Source organism: Elephas maximus, chromosome 21, assembly GCF_024166365.1.
Source record: "Elephas maximus indicus isolate mEleMax1 chromosome 21, mEleMax1 primary haplotype, whole genome shotgun sequence".
Taxonomy (NCBI): domain Eukaryota; kingdom Metazoa; phylum Chordata; class Mammalia; order Proboscidea; family Elephantidae; genus Elephas; species Elephas maximus.
The window spans coordinates 35,487,672-35,503,699 of NC_064839.1; the positions used below are offsets into that span (position 1 = coordinate 35,487,672).

General features: G+C 36.7%; 1 protein-coding gene across 1 annotated transcript in view; it reads left to right on the forward strand.

Annotated features, from left to right (window-relative positions):
- The window catches only part of SNTB2 (syntrophin beta 2), a 124,511-nt gene that overhangs the window by 63,765 nt on the left and 44,718 nt on the right, over positions 1-16,028 (forward strand). Inside the window, exon 2 of the mRNA XM_049863644.1 lies at positions 7,798-8,011. Coding sequence (XP_049719601.1) covers positions 7,798-8,011 — 214 coding nt within the window. The remainder of the gene's footprint in view (positions 1-7,797; positions 8,012-16,028) is intronic.

Below are 16,028 nucleotides of genomic sequence, written 5' to 3' on the forward strand. Positions count from 1 at the left end.
TACTTTTCTAATCCATTTTTATTTTTTATTTGGTAGAACATATTTAAAAATTAGTTTTATTATTGTTTATTAAAGAACACATACTTGTTATTAAAAAGCTCAAACATTATAGAAATGTTTAACTTCAAAAATAGAACTCCCGGTAATTGCTCCTGCACATATAACCACTATTAGCAAACTGTTGTATTTTCTTGAACACTTTTTATGAACATACTAATGTATATGATTTTTCTAATAAAAATGAGAATTTGCTTTTATCACTTAGCATTAACTGTTATTTTTTTTTAATTTTTATTGTGCTTTACGTGAAAGTTTACAAATCAAGTCAGTCTCTCATACAAAAATTTATGTATACCTTGCTATATAGTCCTAGTTGCTCTCCTCCTAATGAGACAGCACACTCCTCTCCACCCCATATTCCCATGTTCATTCAGCCAGCTTCTGTCCCTCTCTGCCTTCTCATCTCCCCTGGAGACAGGAGCTGGCCACATAGTCTCATGTGCCTACTTGATCTAAGAAGCTCACTCCTCACCAGTATCATTTTCTATCTTCTAATCTGGTCCAATCCCTGTCTGAAGAGTTGGCTTTGGGAATGGTTCCTGTCTTGGGCTAAAAGAAGGTCTGGGGACCATGACCTCCAGGGTCCTTCTAGTCTCAGTCAGACCATTAAGTCTGGTCTTTTTATGAGAATTTGAGGTCTGCATCCCACTGCTCTCCTGCTCCTTCCAGGGTTCTCTGTTGTGATCCCTATCAGGGCAGTCATTGGTTGTAGCTAGGCACCATCTAGTTCTTCTGGTCTCAGGCTGATGTAATCTCTGGTTTATGTGGCCGCTTTTTGTCTCTTGGGCTCATAATTACCTTGTGTCTTTGGTGTTCTTCATTTTCCTTTGCTCCAGGTGGGTTGAGACCAATTTATGCATCTTAGATGGCTGCTTGCTAGCATTCAAGACCCCAGACGCCGCTCTCCAAAGTAGGATGCAGAATGTTTTCTTAATAGATTTTATCATGCCAGTTGACCTAGATATCGCCTGAAACCATGGTCCCCAAACTCCCACCCCTGCTACTCTGGACTTTGAAGCATTTGGTTTATTCGGGAAACTTCTTTGCTTTTGGTTTAGTCCAGAATAACTGTTACTCTTAATTTTACAGTACATAAGTCATTTTATGATGTACTTTAAAATCTAGCAGGGCTTATTTTTCAAAAAAACTAGCTTCTATTTTTATATTTCAGTAGAAGACTAACAGGTAATATAAATTATTTCTAACCTACCTGTTTGTTGTGCAAACTGCCTGTCTTATTCTTCTGCTACTGAAAATGAAATTAAATAAAGTCTTACTTTTTTTTTTTTTAATCCTATACATACATGGTCAAGACTTTTCTACTGTTGTGGACAGTCTTCTTATCTGCTTTGCATTCTTTAAAGTAATCAGAAGGATATGAAACAGGTTGGAACATTGTTTCACATAAAACATTCTTTCTAGGGGAGGGTGAAGCACTAACACTGACTTAAAAAACAGAGTTATGGTATACAAAATACAATAAATCTCAACACGAAAAGAAAAAGGAAAATATCTAAATTGAGTTGTTCATATGCAGTGTGTCCCAGTTTTTGGTTAATTATATAAAAGATTTTAAACAAACATAGTTACTATATGGAAGTTTCCACAGGGAAATTTGCTGTTAGCTGTCTTCCTTACAGAAACCCTGGTACCTATGGCTGCTAACCAAAAGTTGGCAGTTTGAATCCACCAGGTGCTCCTTGGAAACTCTATAGGGCAGTTCTACTCTGTCCTGTAGGGTCGCTATGAGTCCAAATCGACTTGATGGCAAAGGGTTTTCTTTTTTATTTTTTTTTAATCTTCCTAATAAAAACATCTTAAAATGCAAACCCAAGACGTTTAAATTTTTTTTTCCATAAAAAAATTGAAAAGCTTGCATATTCTATTGAAGTTTAAGGAAAATTTCCAAAGAAAAAACACTTTTTAAATTCATTTAAGAAATATTTACATATGACCCACGAATACCGTAAGATTAGTAATTAAAGAAGGAAGACCAAAGCCCCAAATTATATCAGCCTAGCTTAGTGTTCTATGTTTGTATATATAAAAGCATGAAAGCTAATACTTTTGTATAAAAGTAATAGATATCCATGTTAAAATTTGATTGAGACCTAAAAAAATTTTTTTTTTTGCCAGTTTGCATAAATACATTATAAAAGGCCATAATTTAAAAATTCTGCAATTTTAATTGCTGGGGACAAATTCCAGAGGTATCCTATTTCTGGTTTATTTGGACTTCTTCCACTATAGCTCAGAGGCTTAAAAGGAAACTTTAAGTTCTACTGTCACCCTGGTTGTAATTCGAGATCCTCAGAAAGGATATTTCTCCTGCTTTTATTGGCTTGGACAGGGTTTGGATTGAAATGGAGAAGGAAAGATGAGTAATGAACTGAATTGAAAATCCTAAGGCCAACAACATAAACCACACTTATTTTTTAAAATCAGAAAACATTGAAATCCCATCTTACAGGCATATGTGCTACTTCTGACTGCGTCAACTCTTGAGGAAAAAAAAAGTATAAAGAGGCATGGATTTCCTGCTTTCAAGGGGAAGAAAATAATAACATCCTGCATTTGTTGTGGCAGAGAATCAAGATGGGGGGGGCGGGGAGCTGGAGAATCCGTGCCATTTTTCTCCTATTGAGATAGCAGAATTTGTTTTTAATGAGATTACTTCATGCTCCCAACTGGTCTCTCTGCTTTTGCACTTGCCCCCTCCACTCTATTTTCAACACAGCAACCAGAATGATGCTGTTAAAATACAAGTCAGGTCATGTACTCACTCCTCTGCTTAAAGCCTCCCAGTGGCTTTCCATTTCAGGAAAAAAGCCAAAGTCCTTAAGGTGACCTATAAGGCCCTACACAATCTGGACCCCCATTACCTCTGGACCCTATTTTCTACTCTCTCCCCCTCACTCACCCTACTCCAGTCACACTGGCTTTTCTTACTGTTTTAACATTGTGTTCTCTGTGTGGAGTGCTTCTCCCATATATACACACGGCTAACCACCCCCCCCACCCCGCCCCGCCGCCACTTCACATGTCACTTCCTTTAAGGCCTTTGTTCAGATGTCTTCTTAATGAGGCTTGCTCTAAACCCAGAAAACCCATTGCCATTGAGTCAATTTCGACTCACAGCGACCCTATAGAGCAGAGTAGAACTGCCACATAGAGTTTCCAAGGAGCACCTGGTGGATTCAAACTGCCAGCCTTTTGGTTAGCAGCTGTAGTACTTAACCATTAGGCCACCAGGGTTTCCGGGCTTACTCTAGGCACCTTATATAATGTTGCAAACTGACCCCTCTTGCAGCACTCCTGATTCCCCTTTCACTTACTGTTTTTCTTTTTCCATTCATTACACTTATCGTCTTCTAACATACCATATAATTATTTTAAAATATTTTTCAAATAATCATACAGTAAAATTGACTTTTTCACCCCTTATGGTATACGGTTCTGTGAATTTCAACACATATAAATTCTTGTAACCGGCACCATAATCAAGATACAAAACAATTCCTTCACTCCAAAAAACTCTGTTGTGCTATCCCTTTATAATCACACTTTCCCCCACCCCTAGCCCCTGGCAACCACTGATCTGTTCTTTATAGTTCTGTCTTTTGAAGAGTGCCATATAAATGGAATCATGCAGTATGTAACCTTTTGAGACTGGTTTCTTTCGTTTAGCATATGCCTTTGAGATTCATCCAAGTTGCTGGGTGTTATCAATAGTTCACTCCTTTTTGTTACTGAGTAGTATTCTATTGTGTGCATGTACCAAAATTTGTTTATTCATTCACCCATTGAAGGACATTTGGGTTGTTTCCAGGCTTTGGCAATTTTGAGTAGAGCTGCTGAAAACATTCATATACAGACTTTTGCGTGAACACAGGTTTTCATTTTTCTAGAATATAATTAGGAGCCCTGGTGATACAACGCTTAAGCACTCAGCTGCTAACCAAAAAGTCAGTGGTTTGAACCCACCAGCAGCTCTGCACTTGGTGGTCTGCTCTGGTAAAGACTGCAGCCTAGGAAACCCTGTGGGACAGTTCATCTTTGTCCTGTAGTATCACTATGAGTCGGAATTGACTCCCTGGCACACAACAAAAGAATATAATTTACTTATTAATTACATTTCTTGATTTTTGTGTGTCTTATTCACTGATGTCTTATTCTAAGTGCCTAAAACAGTTCCTGGGAGCTCAATAAATTAGTGAAAGTGCAATGTTACTTTAAAATGAAGACACATAGTGAAACCAGGGTCATTCTAAACACATTTAAGTTTCACATCACCGAATCCTACTCTGTACAGCCTACTCAAACCCCAAATGGCCAGGAGACTTGAGCTAAAAAGATGCCTGCAAGTTAAGAATGTAAAAGGCTTTTTTACTGAAAGTAGAGCATTTCCTCCCTAATGTGTTTGATGATCATCTGTCAGAGTCCTGATTTGGGAGAGGAGCTTGGGATAAGGTTGAGGAGAAACCTCCCGGGAGAATACTTTAACAGTGATGTCACCATAACTCGTTTGTAAGCAAAATGCCAAATCAGATCTACTACTCTAAGGATAACCCAAAACCATACTAGCTTGCGTAAAGCAGGGGGATAATGACATCATTCTTCCCACATTGACCAATTTAATTTCATTTAAATTCATAGCAAAGGTCACTAGCTGAGGTAAGAAAAAAATAAGAGTTAGAAATAAAGAGGAAAATAATGATTAAACTGAGAGATTGATGTTTATAAGGGTGATGAGTTTACCCATATGTGTGTGCTTATAGCTATAGGCTTTTCTGCATTGTGAAGTACCTTTTGGATAAGCTTTTTAAAGCCGCATAAATAGCATTCAGTGTAAAATCAGATGCAGCCTAATGCTCCAAACCAAAATAGCAGTATACTTTGTTAAGATACATGGACTTCATATTAACCTTACTCATTAGCTCGTGGAAGTCAGTAAGAACTAGTCAGATCTTGGAACCTGACCAGTGCGCTATAATTTTTGAAGGTTCAACAAGATTTCATTTTAAGGTAGTTCCATGCTTAAAACTTGAGCAAGTTTTTTTTTTTAATTGTGCGTTAAGTGAAAGTTTACAAATCAAGTCAGTCTCTTATAAAAAGTTATATACACCTTTTTTAATTTATTTTATTTTTATTGTTTAGGTGAAAATTTACAGCTCAAGTTAATTTCTCATACAAAAATTTATACACATATTGTTACATGACCCTAGTTGCAATCCCTTTAATGTGACAGCATGCTCCCCCTTTCCACCCCCAGGTTTCCCACATCCACTCAACCAGCTCCTATCCCTTTCTGTCTTCCCATCCTGCCTCCGGACAGGAGCTGCCCACTCAGACTTGTATATCTACTTGAATTAAGAAGCACAGTCTTCACAAGTATTATTTTATGTTTTATAGTCCAGTCTAATCTTTGTCTGAAGAGTTGGCTTTGGGAATGATTTTAGTTCTGGGTTAACCCAGAGTCCAGGGGCTGTGTTACCTGGGGTTCTTCTAGTCTCAGTCAGATCGTTAAGTCTGGTCTTTTTATGTGAATTTGAGTGCTGCACCACAGTTTTCTCCAGCTCCGTCAGGGACTCTCTGTTGTGTTCCCTGGCAGGGCGGTCTTGGTGGTAGCCAGGCACCATCTAGTTCTTCTGGTCTCAGGCTGATAGAGTCTCTGGGTTATGTGACCCTTTTGTCTCTTGGGCTAATATTTTCCTTGTGTCTTTGGTGTTCTTCGTTCTTGAACAAGGTTTAGTATAAGTTTTTTTTTTCCATTAAAAAAAAATTTTTTTTTGTTTAAATGATATAGACTCATAACATTTTTAAATATACAAAATTTTATTTAAAAAATCAAAGGCAATCCCACCACTTATAAATAAGCACTATTGATAGTTTGATGAACATTCTTTTAGACGTCTTTCCAGCGATATGTGTAATGCATGTACATGTTTTTGTTATTCTAAAGGGAGAAGGGGCTATAGCGATGCTTTTGGGATCAGGTGAAACCTATTTTCAATTAGAGTGATCAGTGCATGGAAGAAAGGAAATTTCAACGTATAAACACCTAAAATGCTTTACAAATATCAGTGTTTAAATATTTTGAGGATTATCTTTACTGGGAAAAATGAAATAATTCTGAAATATATCATGAGTTCTGAGTTGGTCTGAATGTCCTGTGGGAATGTAAAGGCTCTACTTATCCAGAGTCAGCCAGGTGTCCAAGTTTAAGGCCCTATAGGAGATCCAAGTGGGGAGATCTTAGTATATGACTAAAACAGAAGACTGTTAACTTTCCACACTCCCCAAGTCTCAGGTAAATCAGAAACATTTCTAGTCACAATTCTCCAGCCATCTCGGAGGTCTTGATCTAATTAGATGGGGGTATGGACTTGGAAGGAAGCTGAGGAGAAAAGTAATCAATTCAGGTGAAATTCATTGTTCTTTTAATAATGCCGCCTTATAGGCTGCACATGTCTGTTTTTATTTTAATATGTGTGTGGTATCAATTCAATGATGCTACTGTAGGACTGAATGAACTTCTGAGTAGATCATTAAGAGGCCTTTTCTAATCTATATAATTCTCAATAGCAGTCCTTTAAAATGTCTTTAATTTCCCCCAGTTGGTAGCCCAATAGGTGGTATGATGCCTTAAATGTTCCAAAAGCATGTCTCTGCCATTGGCAATGACTGGAAACTGTCGGAATTTCTGCCAAAGTTCTTGTGATCTAATCCTCTCTTGAAAACACAAAGCTAAGGCATGTATTGAAATGCCTGAGTCAGCAGCTCAAGGGACGTACTGACTGCATCTTGTTCATTTTTCTAAGATGAAAAAACTCTCTTTGGTGACCTGAGGCAGCTTGCTTTCACTCACTCCACCCAGAAGTACACATGTTATAACTATGCGTAGAAAACCCATACAGACAACCACACACAAACTATATCCAGATGCTGGCATTAGCATTTATTATATTTTGGATATCATGCTTAATTTCAGTAGATCTTGTTTAATAACTTATAATAGCTTCACCTCTTCTACTGATTATTGCTAAAAAAAAAATTCAACAAAATATTTTCAAGACTGTTGTTAGCTATGTTTTAAGAAATATATTCTGATTTTTTTCTTTTAGGTATAGTAATCTATAGGTTAGTAAAAGTTTCATAGGCTTGTAAAGCATCTAGTGCTGTAGATTATTATCAGCTATTATTTGATAATGATTGTATCTTTTTAGTTTTTTAGTTCTTGTGATGCTACCTACCACATTAGAATTTGAGACAGATGTAAAATCCTGATGTAAATTTCTTTTTTCATTTTTTAAAAATAAGCTACTCTGATATTTGATAACCAGGTGTATTAGTTTCCTATGGCTGCCATAACAAATTACCACAAACTTCATGGCTTTAAAAAACACAAATGTATCATGGTTCTGAAGGTCAGACTCTGATGTGGGTCTCACTGGGCTAAAACCAAGGTGGGGCAGTGCTGTACTCCTCTGATGTAACATTTCTTGATGTTAGCAGAGGTAATAATGACTGCTTCATCTGCATTCAACTGTTTATTTACATTTTTAATGCTATATAAGATAAAAATACTTTCAATTTATCTAGTGTTTGAAATAAGAGTGCCATACCTTGAATGACAAAAGTTGCCAGTAATGACTGGGTGTTTTAAACGAGTGCTGAAATTGAACTTGAAAAGGCAAAAATACTAACCTTTTTCTTTGCCTTGATTTTTGTTCATAGTCAAGTTCATCCGGGAAGTGACACCATATATCAAGAAACCATCATTAGTATCTGATCTGCCATGGGAAGGCGCTGCTCCCCAGTCACCAAACTTTAGTGGCAGTGAGGACTCTGGTTCTCCAAAACACCAGAACAGCACCAAGGACAGGAAAGTCATTCCTCTCAAAATGTGCTTTGCTGCTAGAAACCTAAGCATGCCAGATCTGGAAAACAGGTGAGCTGTACCTAAGGAGAACATTGTACTTACAGCTTTGAAACTTTAAGGACATGTTGCAATATTATATGACTCTTTTGACGAAATTATGTTAGGAAAACATCGGTCTAAAAGGAAAGAGTCATTTTTGCAGTTCCATATTTAAATACACACATACATACATATACATACATACATGCCTGTGGATAGAAATTTTGGAACGGGCACATAAGAATCTATTAACAGTGGCTACCCCTGGGTAATAAAATGGGATTAGAGGATAGGATGAATAAAAGGGCTTCTACTGTGAATTTTGTACCTTTCTGTTGTTGTTGTTAGGTGTCACTGAGTCGGTTTTGACTCATAGTGACCCTGTATACAACAGAAACCCTGCCTGGTCTTGCACCATCCTCACAGGCATTGCTATATTTGAGCCTATTGTTGCAACCACAGTGCCAATTCATCTCTTTGAGGGTCTTCCTTTCCTTTTCACAATCCTCTACCTTACTAAGCATGATGTTCTTCTCCAGGGACTGATCCCTCCTAAGAATGTGTTCAAAGTATGTGAGACAAAGGCTCTCCATCCTCCCTTCTAAGGAGCATTCTGGTGGTACTTCTTTCAAGACGGATTTGTTCATTTTGGTATATTTAGTCTGTGGTATATTTAGTATTCTTCACCAACAATATAATTCAAACACATCAATTCTTCTTGGGTTCTCCTTATTCATTGTCCAGCCTTCACATGCATATTAGGTGATCACCTAATATGAAAATACCATGGCTTCGGTCAGGTGCACCTTAGTCCTCAAAGTGACATCTTTGCTTTTTAACACTTTTCTGTACTCTAAACAACTTTTTATACTGGTGTTTTTTTTTTTTTTTTTTCACTATGAACATGTATTATTACTTTATAATTGAATAAAAACTTGATAAAAAAATTTTTTAAATATCTCCTTAGATGGAAGTTTCTTATACTATGGATAGCATAAAGAGTCAAAGATCTGCATTTTAGATCTGACAGAATCACCTAGCAATGTGACCCTGGCAAGTTAGCTTCTCTTGACCTCAGTTTCCACACTTCCAAAATGAGGGAGTAGAGTGGATAATTTCTAATGCCCTTCCTAGTTCTATAACCATTTGTGTTCTATGACTTTGTCTTCAGTAACTCCATGAACTGGTACTGGTAGGCCTATTGTTAGTTGGAGATTAGAGAGAAAAAAAGATTTAAAAAACTTGTCTAAAGACTAGGTTAAGAATAAAAGAAAAAAAATTTTTTTTTTTTTTTTACCTTTAATAATGTGCTTGCACTCTTGAGGCCTCCTCTGATTTTAATGCACAGCCAGGTAACTAATCAGGGTGGGATGGAACACAGAAGAAAGCCAGAAGATGAGTGAATTTCTTGGGCATTTAAGGCCATAAGGACATTTTAGCTCCTCCTTTTTTTTTCTGTAGTAAATGTGTGGTATGCTTCAGATTAGATGAGATAATACATACGAAACCCTTCCTCCTGAACCAAGCATATACTAGGTTCTTGAGAAATAGTCACTTAAAAAAGTCTTAACTGACAACTATGTATGTACATTTTATGAAATTATATTCTGATATATTCATATTGTTTTTGTTTGCTTTTTTAAAAGTTTGAGACATTGTAGAAATTACTTCGTGTTACTTATAGACTTATTTCTGAAAAGTTCTATGCGCGTTAAACCAACCAACCAACCAGTTGCTGTCCAGTTGATTCATTCTGACTCACGGTGGCCCCATGAGTGTGAGTTGAATCATATCTAAATGCAACATATAGCTTGATATTTAAAGAAATTCTATATTTATTCTTTCCTAAAGTGAGCATTTAATTTGTAAAGCAAGTAGTCACTTCTGGCTCTTAAATATAGATTTAAAACTTTTTCCTCAAATTGGATATATTTATATAGAGCCTTTGGTCTGTTATGGAAACCCTGGTAGCGTAGTAATTAAGAGCTACGGCTACTAACCAGAAGGTCGGCGGTGCAAATCCACCAGGTGCTCCTTGGAAACCATATGGGGCAGCTCTACTATGTCCTATAGGGTTGCTATGAGTCGGATCGACTCAGTGGCAATAGGTTTGGTTCTATGGGGTTTTTTTTTTGGTCTTTTATGAGTCAGAATCCACTTTACGGCAGTGAGTTTGGTTTTTTGTTTGCTTGTTTGTTTTGGTTTGTTAAACAACAGACTTAAAAAAAAAAAAAAAAAGTTAGGCAGTAGGGGCCATAGAAGGAAATGAGAACAAGGAAACAGGATGGAGAGATAATGTGATAAAGAAGAACAAATAGCAACTAAATTTGTCAACTGGCTGTCAGGCTGAGGACTAGCTCCCTTCATTATAAAGTCATTTCGGAGACTAGATCCCTCTAATGCTGCTGATGTAGGTGGGTATTGGAAAAAGGGCAAAATATTAAAAGTCTTCTATAGAACCCTGGGATTGTAGGAAGTGGAGAGATGAGGAAGGAGGAAGGTGACATGACTTGGCTGTTTTGCCTAAAGTTGTGCTGTTTTACCATCTAGAATAAGATGTCTTTTAGAGCCAGTAAACTTGGCCTTTGTTAAAACTTGAGGACAGTATCTTCTTTGGCATATTTAAATGCTAAAGACATCTGGTAGATGGTCAGGTTTGAAATAAGTCTATAGAACCAATGGAGAAGACAGTTTGGGCTGCAAGAGTTATATCTCACCTTACTTTTCTGTAACGTGGTCAGTCTACTTGACCACGGTATATTATATGTCAAGGAAAGATCTTAGACTATCCAGGCTAGTGCATGGATTCTCAGTCTTAATGCTACAAAGAAATTTGTTTCTAATTTTAGTTGAAATACTAAAATTTCAAATTGATTTGCTTTTTGTAAAATGTAAATTGGAAGAGAGTCAAGGTTATTCCTATGATGATATCACTTTACTTGCATTCCAGTATGCTTTCTAGAGAAAAAGAAAAACCATAGAATTACAGGTAGCTGGCAGGAATTATGCATAACTTAGACTATACCCACGGGAATATACATCTGTCCTTTGTGTCTTGGCAGAAAAAAGGTTCAGAACCAGTGTCTAATAGAACCTTGGTTATGAGAATAAACAGAAGTTAGGAAGATGGGCTTTGTAACTTTGACCCAGCTATTTGTTTTCTATAAGCCTCAATTTCCTTCTATATAAAATGAAGGTTATATGAGGAGTAAATGAGAAAATGATTTTAAAATTGGCATAGTAAACTCTCAATATATTATGATTATAGGTGCTGTTAGTGGCCTTGTGATCTTAATTAAATCCCTTAATTTCTCTGTCCTGTTATCTCTGTAAAGTGGACATAGTAATGCCCACCCAACTATACTATTTAGAACTATTTCAAAGATAAATAAAATGCCCGTAAAATCACTTGGAGCTCTTTGATCCTTACATTTATCTCAGCTCTGTCAAGGAAATGTCATTGCAGGCAACACAACTGCAACATATAAAACCATGGAGAAAAACAGTTCAAATAGGAACCACAAAAATAATTTTCATCAGGACACCTGTCACCAAGGTATTTGTCAAATTGTAATTTTGTATAACTGACCATATTCCTACTTGAAAATCTTGATCATCTTCCACATAATCTCTGTGAAACTCTGAGCAAGAAATAGGCTTAGATGTTCCCTAATTCTGGAAAATACTCAGGAATCTGGTTTTTAAAGCACTGGGTAGACACATGAATTTCCCATCATTCTTCATTTTTTTCCCTAATATTTTATTATGAAAATTTTCAAATGTATAGCAAAGTCAGAAGAATTTTATAGTCAGCATCCTTTTACCCACCACTTAGATTCTACCGTTAACATTTTAATATACTGGCTTTATCAAAGATCAGTCCATCTATCCGTCCATCCATCCATCTTAATTATTTTTGATGCATTTCAAAGTGAATTGAAACATCCATACACTTCTCTTTGAATACTTAGGCATATATATAAATAACTGAATTCAATATTTCTTTAGATTTTTTTCTTTTGAGGTGATATTTACATGCAATAAAATTTACAAATCCTAAGTTTTAACAAATGCTTACAATTGTGTAACTCAAGCCTTTCAAGTTACAGAACACAACCATCACCCCACTGTGATTCAGCCTCCATTTTAATGTAGAAGCTTCACTTTCTAATCCAAAACTTATTGACAGAAGAGGGAGATGTCCTTTTTTTATGTTTTACCTCTTTGATTTGGTTCCATTATCTAGAGCTGGGAAAAAGCACTGACCATCAGAATTAGTAGGAAGGGGGAGGGCAACATTTACTCTTTTCCCCAACCTTGAGTTTTCAAAACCTCACTAGATGCTTCTGATAGTTATAAGCATTTCATTCAGGAAAGCCAAAGCTAAATAAATAAGGATGAGGTCCAGGGAGAGAACATGAGTCTATTCCTTAGCAGACAGCATTGAGGGCAGTGAGAACAGGATGTTCTTAAGCACAGATTTTTGGAAATGTAAATCTATTTCCTTTAGGCTGGGTCATGATGTCTCAGTCATCTTCACCATGGCTATTTTCCACGTAAAAGTAAATTTTGGCTTTATGGCACATAAAACTGTATGATTATTATTTAATCAGTCACATGTCAAAACTTTACTAAACAGAAAAAAATTAAGTAGGCTAGGCTTAGAGAATCCTATGCTTTTGTGTACCTAACCATTGATATGATTAATCTGATCAAAATGTGATTGCATTTCTCAGGAACACGTTGGTGGTTTGACTAGAGGCCAAAACTCTTCACATTGTACAATATTTCCTCTTCTCTTCCAGTGGGCTCAAACAATTCCTAGCAGGCTGCCTCTATATTTTTATTAACAGTTTTCATTTGAATTTTTCTTTCAAAACAGACGTAAAAACAGAAGTAGACTTTAGGAATTACTTTGTACCCTTCACTGGTTTTAGGGGCTTCTTCAAAGGCAGCCTTCTGGATTCTAGAATCATTAATCCTGTTCTGGAGTTTCGTTTCTGTTTCTCCTAATTAAATTTTCTATCTCATAATCCCTTTGCAAGAAACGCTACAAAATTTTTCTTTTCGTGGGAAATCAGTGATCCTGTCCCAGAAACTAACTTACTGCTTATTTTCATCTTTTTCTATCCCTGTGATCCCAGTATGTACTCCTGTTTAGTTTTTCATTTTATCACAGACTTATATTTCATTCTTCCAATTATTAACAACTAAGATCGCTGACACCAGGATTGTCAGGACTTAGACTGTGTTGAAGGAGACACACCTGAGAGACTGTCCTAGGAACTGTATGAAGCGTAAAGGCTTTTTCAGAAGGTGAACATTTTGTGCCTAGAGAAGGATGAGCTGATTGCTATCTTCCAGGCAAAGTAGGTCAGTGGGAGGAGTGAAGGAAATTTCTTGTTAGGGTTTTGCAACTAAACTTTTAGCATGTGTTTAAAAGATGTTAAGCTGGATACAGTGTCAAAGAAACCAGGTGGAAATAAATAGCTCCTGTAGCAAATGATGAGCCTGATGACTTAGGGCCTGAACTGAGGACAGCACTGCCTCTCCCACCCAGTTTGGTGGGATGAGGGTAGAACTTTTGCTGGGATGAAGTTGCTGGCCGCTGGGAATGGGGAATGCTGAAACCAGCCTCTGCATTTTAACTGTGTGGTTTATTCCCACTTATAAGAGGTAGCTGATGCCACCAGTCCCCAAGCCTCTTAGAGATCCTGCGGCTTACTTTGGCTGGGATTTGGCTCTCCCCACCGTTGGCTTGGGAGTCAGTTCTTTTAGGTCAGCTAACTCATTTGCCATTCCTCTGTTTTTCAGCTCCCAAAATTTTGTTGCAGTTGTTCTTCTGTTCTCTCTGAACTTGTAGGTTAATGCTCTTTAAAATCCCCATTAACTGTTGTTTTTAGTGGGGTTTCAGGAAGAAATAAGAGTAGATGTATGCACTCAGTTGCCATCTTATCCAGAAAGTTCTAGAAATGCTTTCTCTTTTTAAGACTAGTATAAGTAATAAAAAGTATGTAAAATAACTTGCTTTTGGTTAGCATTTATGTTGCCTGATCTAGCATTACATTTCACAGATAACTACTTATCATTAAGTAAGTTCACTCTGAAGCTTAGCTACTTTAATGACTATTTGAGCAATTTCTCTGAATAATATAGTTATTAACTTATCAAAAGGATTCTAACAGAGATAGCTCTACCTTTTCATGCAGTGTTTTATTGTTATATGGTATAATGACTACTTTAAATCTTCCTATAATGACTGTATAACTCATCTTAATTCTAGAGAATATAATCAAATTTTTAGCCAACAAATATTTATATGAAGGATTATAGCAGCAACAATTGAAATAGTGAAAAATGACATACAAAAGAATAAATATTATAAAATAAAATAGAGGACTAAATAAAGATCAGCATACTGCCTTGAGCATTATGCTCTTTTAAGAACTATCTATATGGGATCAAATTAATAACAGCAACTGAAAAGATTAGATAGGAACCTTAGGGGGCAGTGAATTTATGTTACTGGGGAGAACAACTCAGAAAAGGAGGGTGAGAATGGTTGCACAACACAAAGAAAGTAATCTGTGTCACTAAGTGGTATATGTAGAAAGTGTTGAATTGGTGTCTTTTGCTGTGTATATTCTCAACAGCAACCACAAAATAAATAATATTAAAAAAAAAAAAAAAAAACTTCTCCTGCCTGGAGGGGAGATAAGAGGGTAGAGGGGGTTAGAAGCTGGTGAAATAGACACGAAAAGAGAGAGTGGAGGGAGGGAGTGAGTGGGCTGTCTCATTACGGGGAGAGCAATTGGGTGTATGTAGCAAGGTGTGTGTAAGTTTTTGTGTGAGAGACTGACTTGATTTGTAAACTTTCACTTAAAGCACAATAAAAACTAAAAAAAAAACCACTGAGACAGTTGAGGGCTGCAGTTGATATGACTCTAGTCGTCATTCAGAAGCCCAGTTTCATAGCCTTGTATGCATTTAACAACCCCTTTATTATTGAATGGCTTTATGAGTGATGTTTGAATTTATGTTTTAAGTATTTAAAAAAAAAAGCATATGTTTTTGGAAAGAGCAACCAGAAAAGAAAAAGTTAAAAGCAAAACAAAACTCGTTGCCTTTGAGTCAATTCCGACTCATAGTGACCCTATTGGACAGAGTAGAACTGCCCTATAGGGTTTCCAAGGAGTGCCTGGTGGATTCAGACTGCCAAACTCTTAACCACTACATCACCAGGGTTTCCAAATAAGTAAAGGTCAATACAAATATTAAGTTATTTGTCAGGAAGCTCTTTTTACCTTTCTCTGGGCTTTTAGGATGAGGGAGCTCCTCTCTAAGAATCTGTGCCCTACTGATGATATCTGTGTAGTCATATCCCTCTCAGGTATAATTTCAAATCCCCCTAGGCCATTTCTCTCTCTGTTGTAATCTATCTCACACTCCACTATAAAATTATTTTTTTAATTCATTGTTTTTGATCATGTTGCTCCTTTGTTCAGAAATCAGCGAATTCATGTTGCTTACCGGTTCATATCAAGACTTAACCTGGCATTTGAGACCCTCTAAATTCTGACCTCAAGCTACATTTCACTATATTTAGCTTGATTTCAAATAAATAACTCCATCAGAACTACATTTAAAATGAAAGAAAATCACTTTTGACTTGCTGTTTAAAGACTTTCCTCTCAGTAATATGAACTTTCAGCTATGGATTTTGTTAAGTGTTTTGGCTGTTCACAGATCTTATTTTATATTTTGACTATTTTCTAGAACTTTTGTCCTATTTGGCTATTGTCCTAGAATTTTGAAGGCATATAAAAGATGGACGGACTAGTGACTACGTGTACAGGTAGCTAGATAGGTAACTCCGCTGGGAGGCAGGTAATGAGTGAGTAGGTAGGTACCAGGTAAATATGTTTATAAACAGTCTCATAGCATGAGACCAGCTTGGTAAGTGTGCCCTACAAGTCTGGCTGTCCTGTTGCAGTCGTGCTCTGCCACTATCTCAGGAGTACTTTTGGACCCAGTCAGTTTGCCTCTC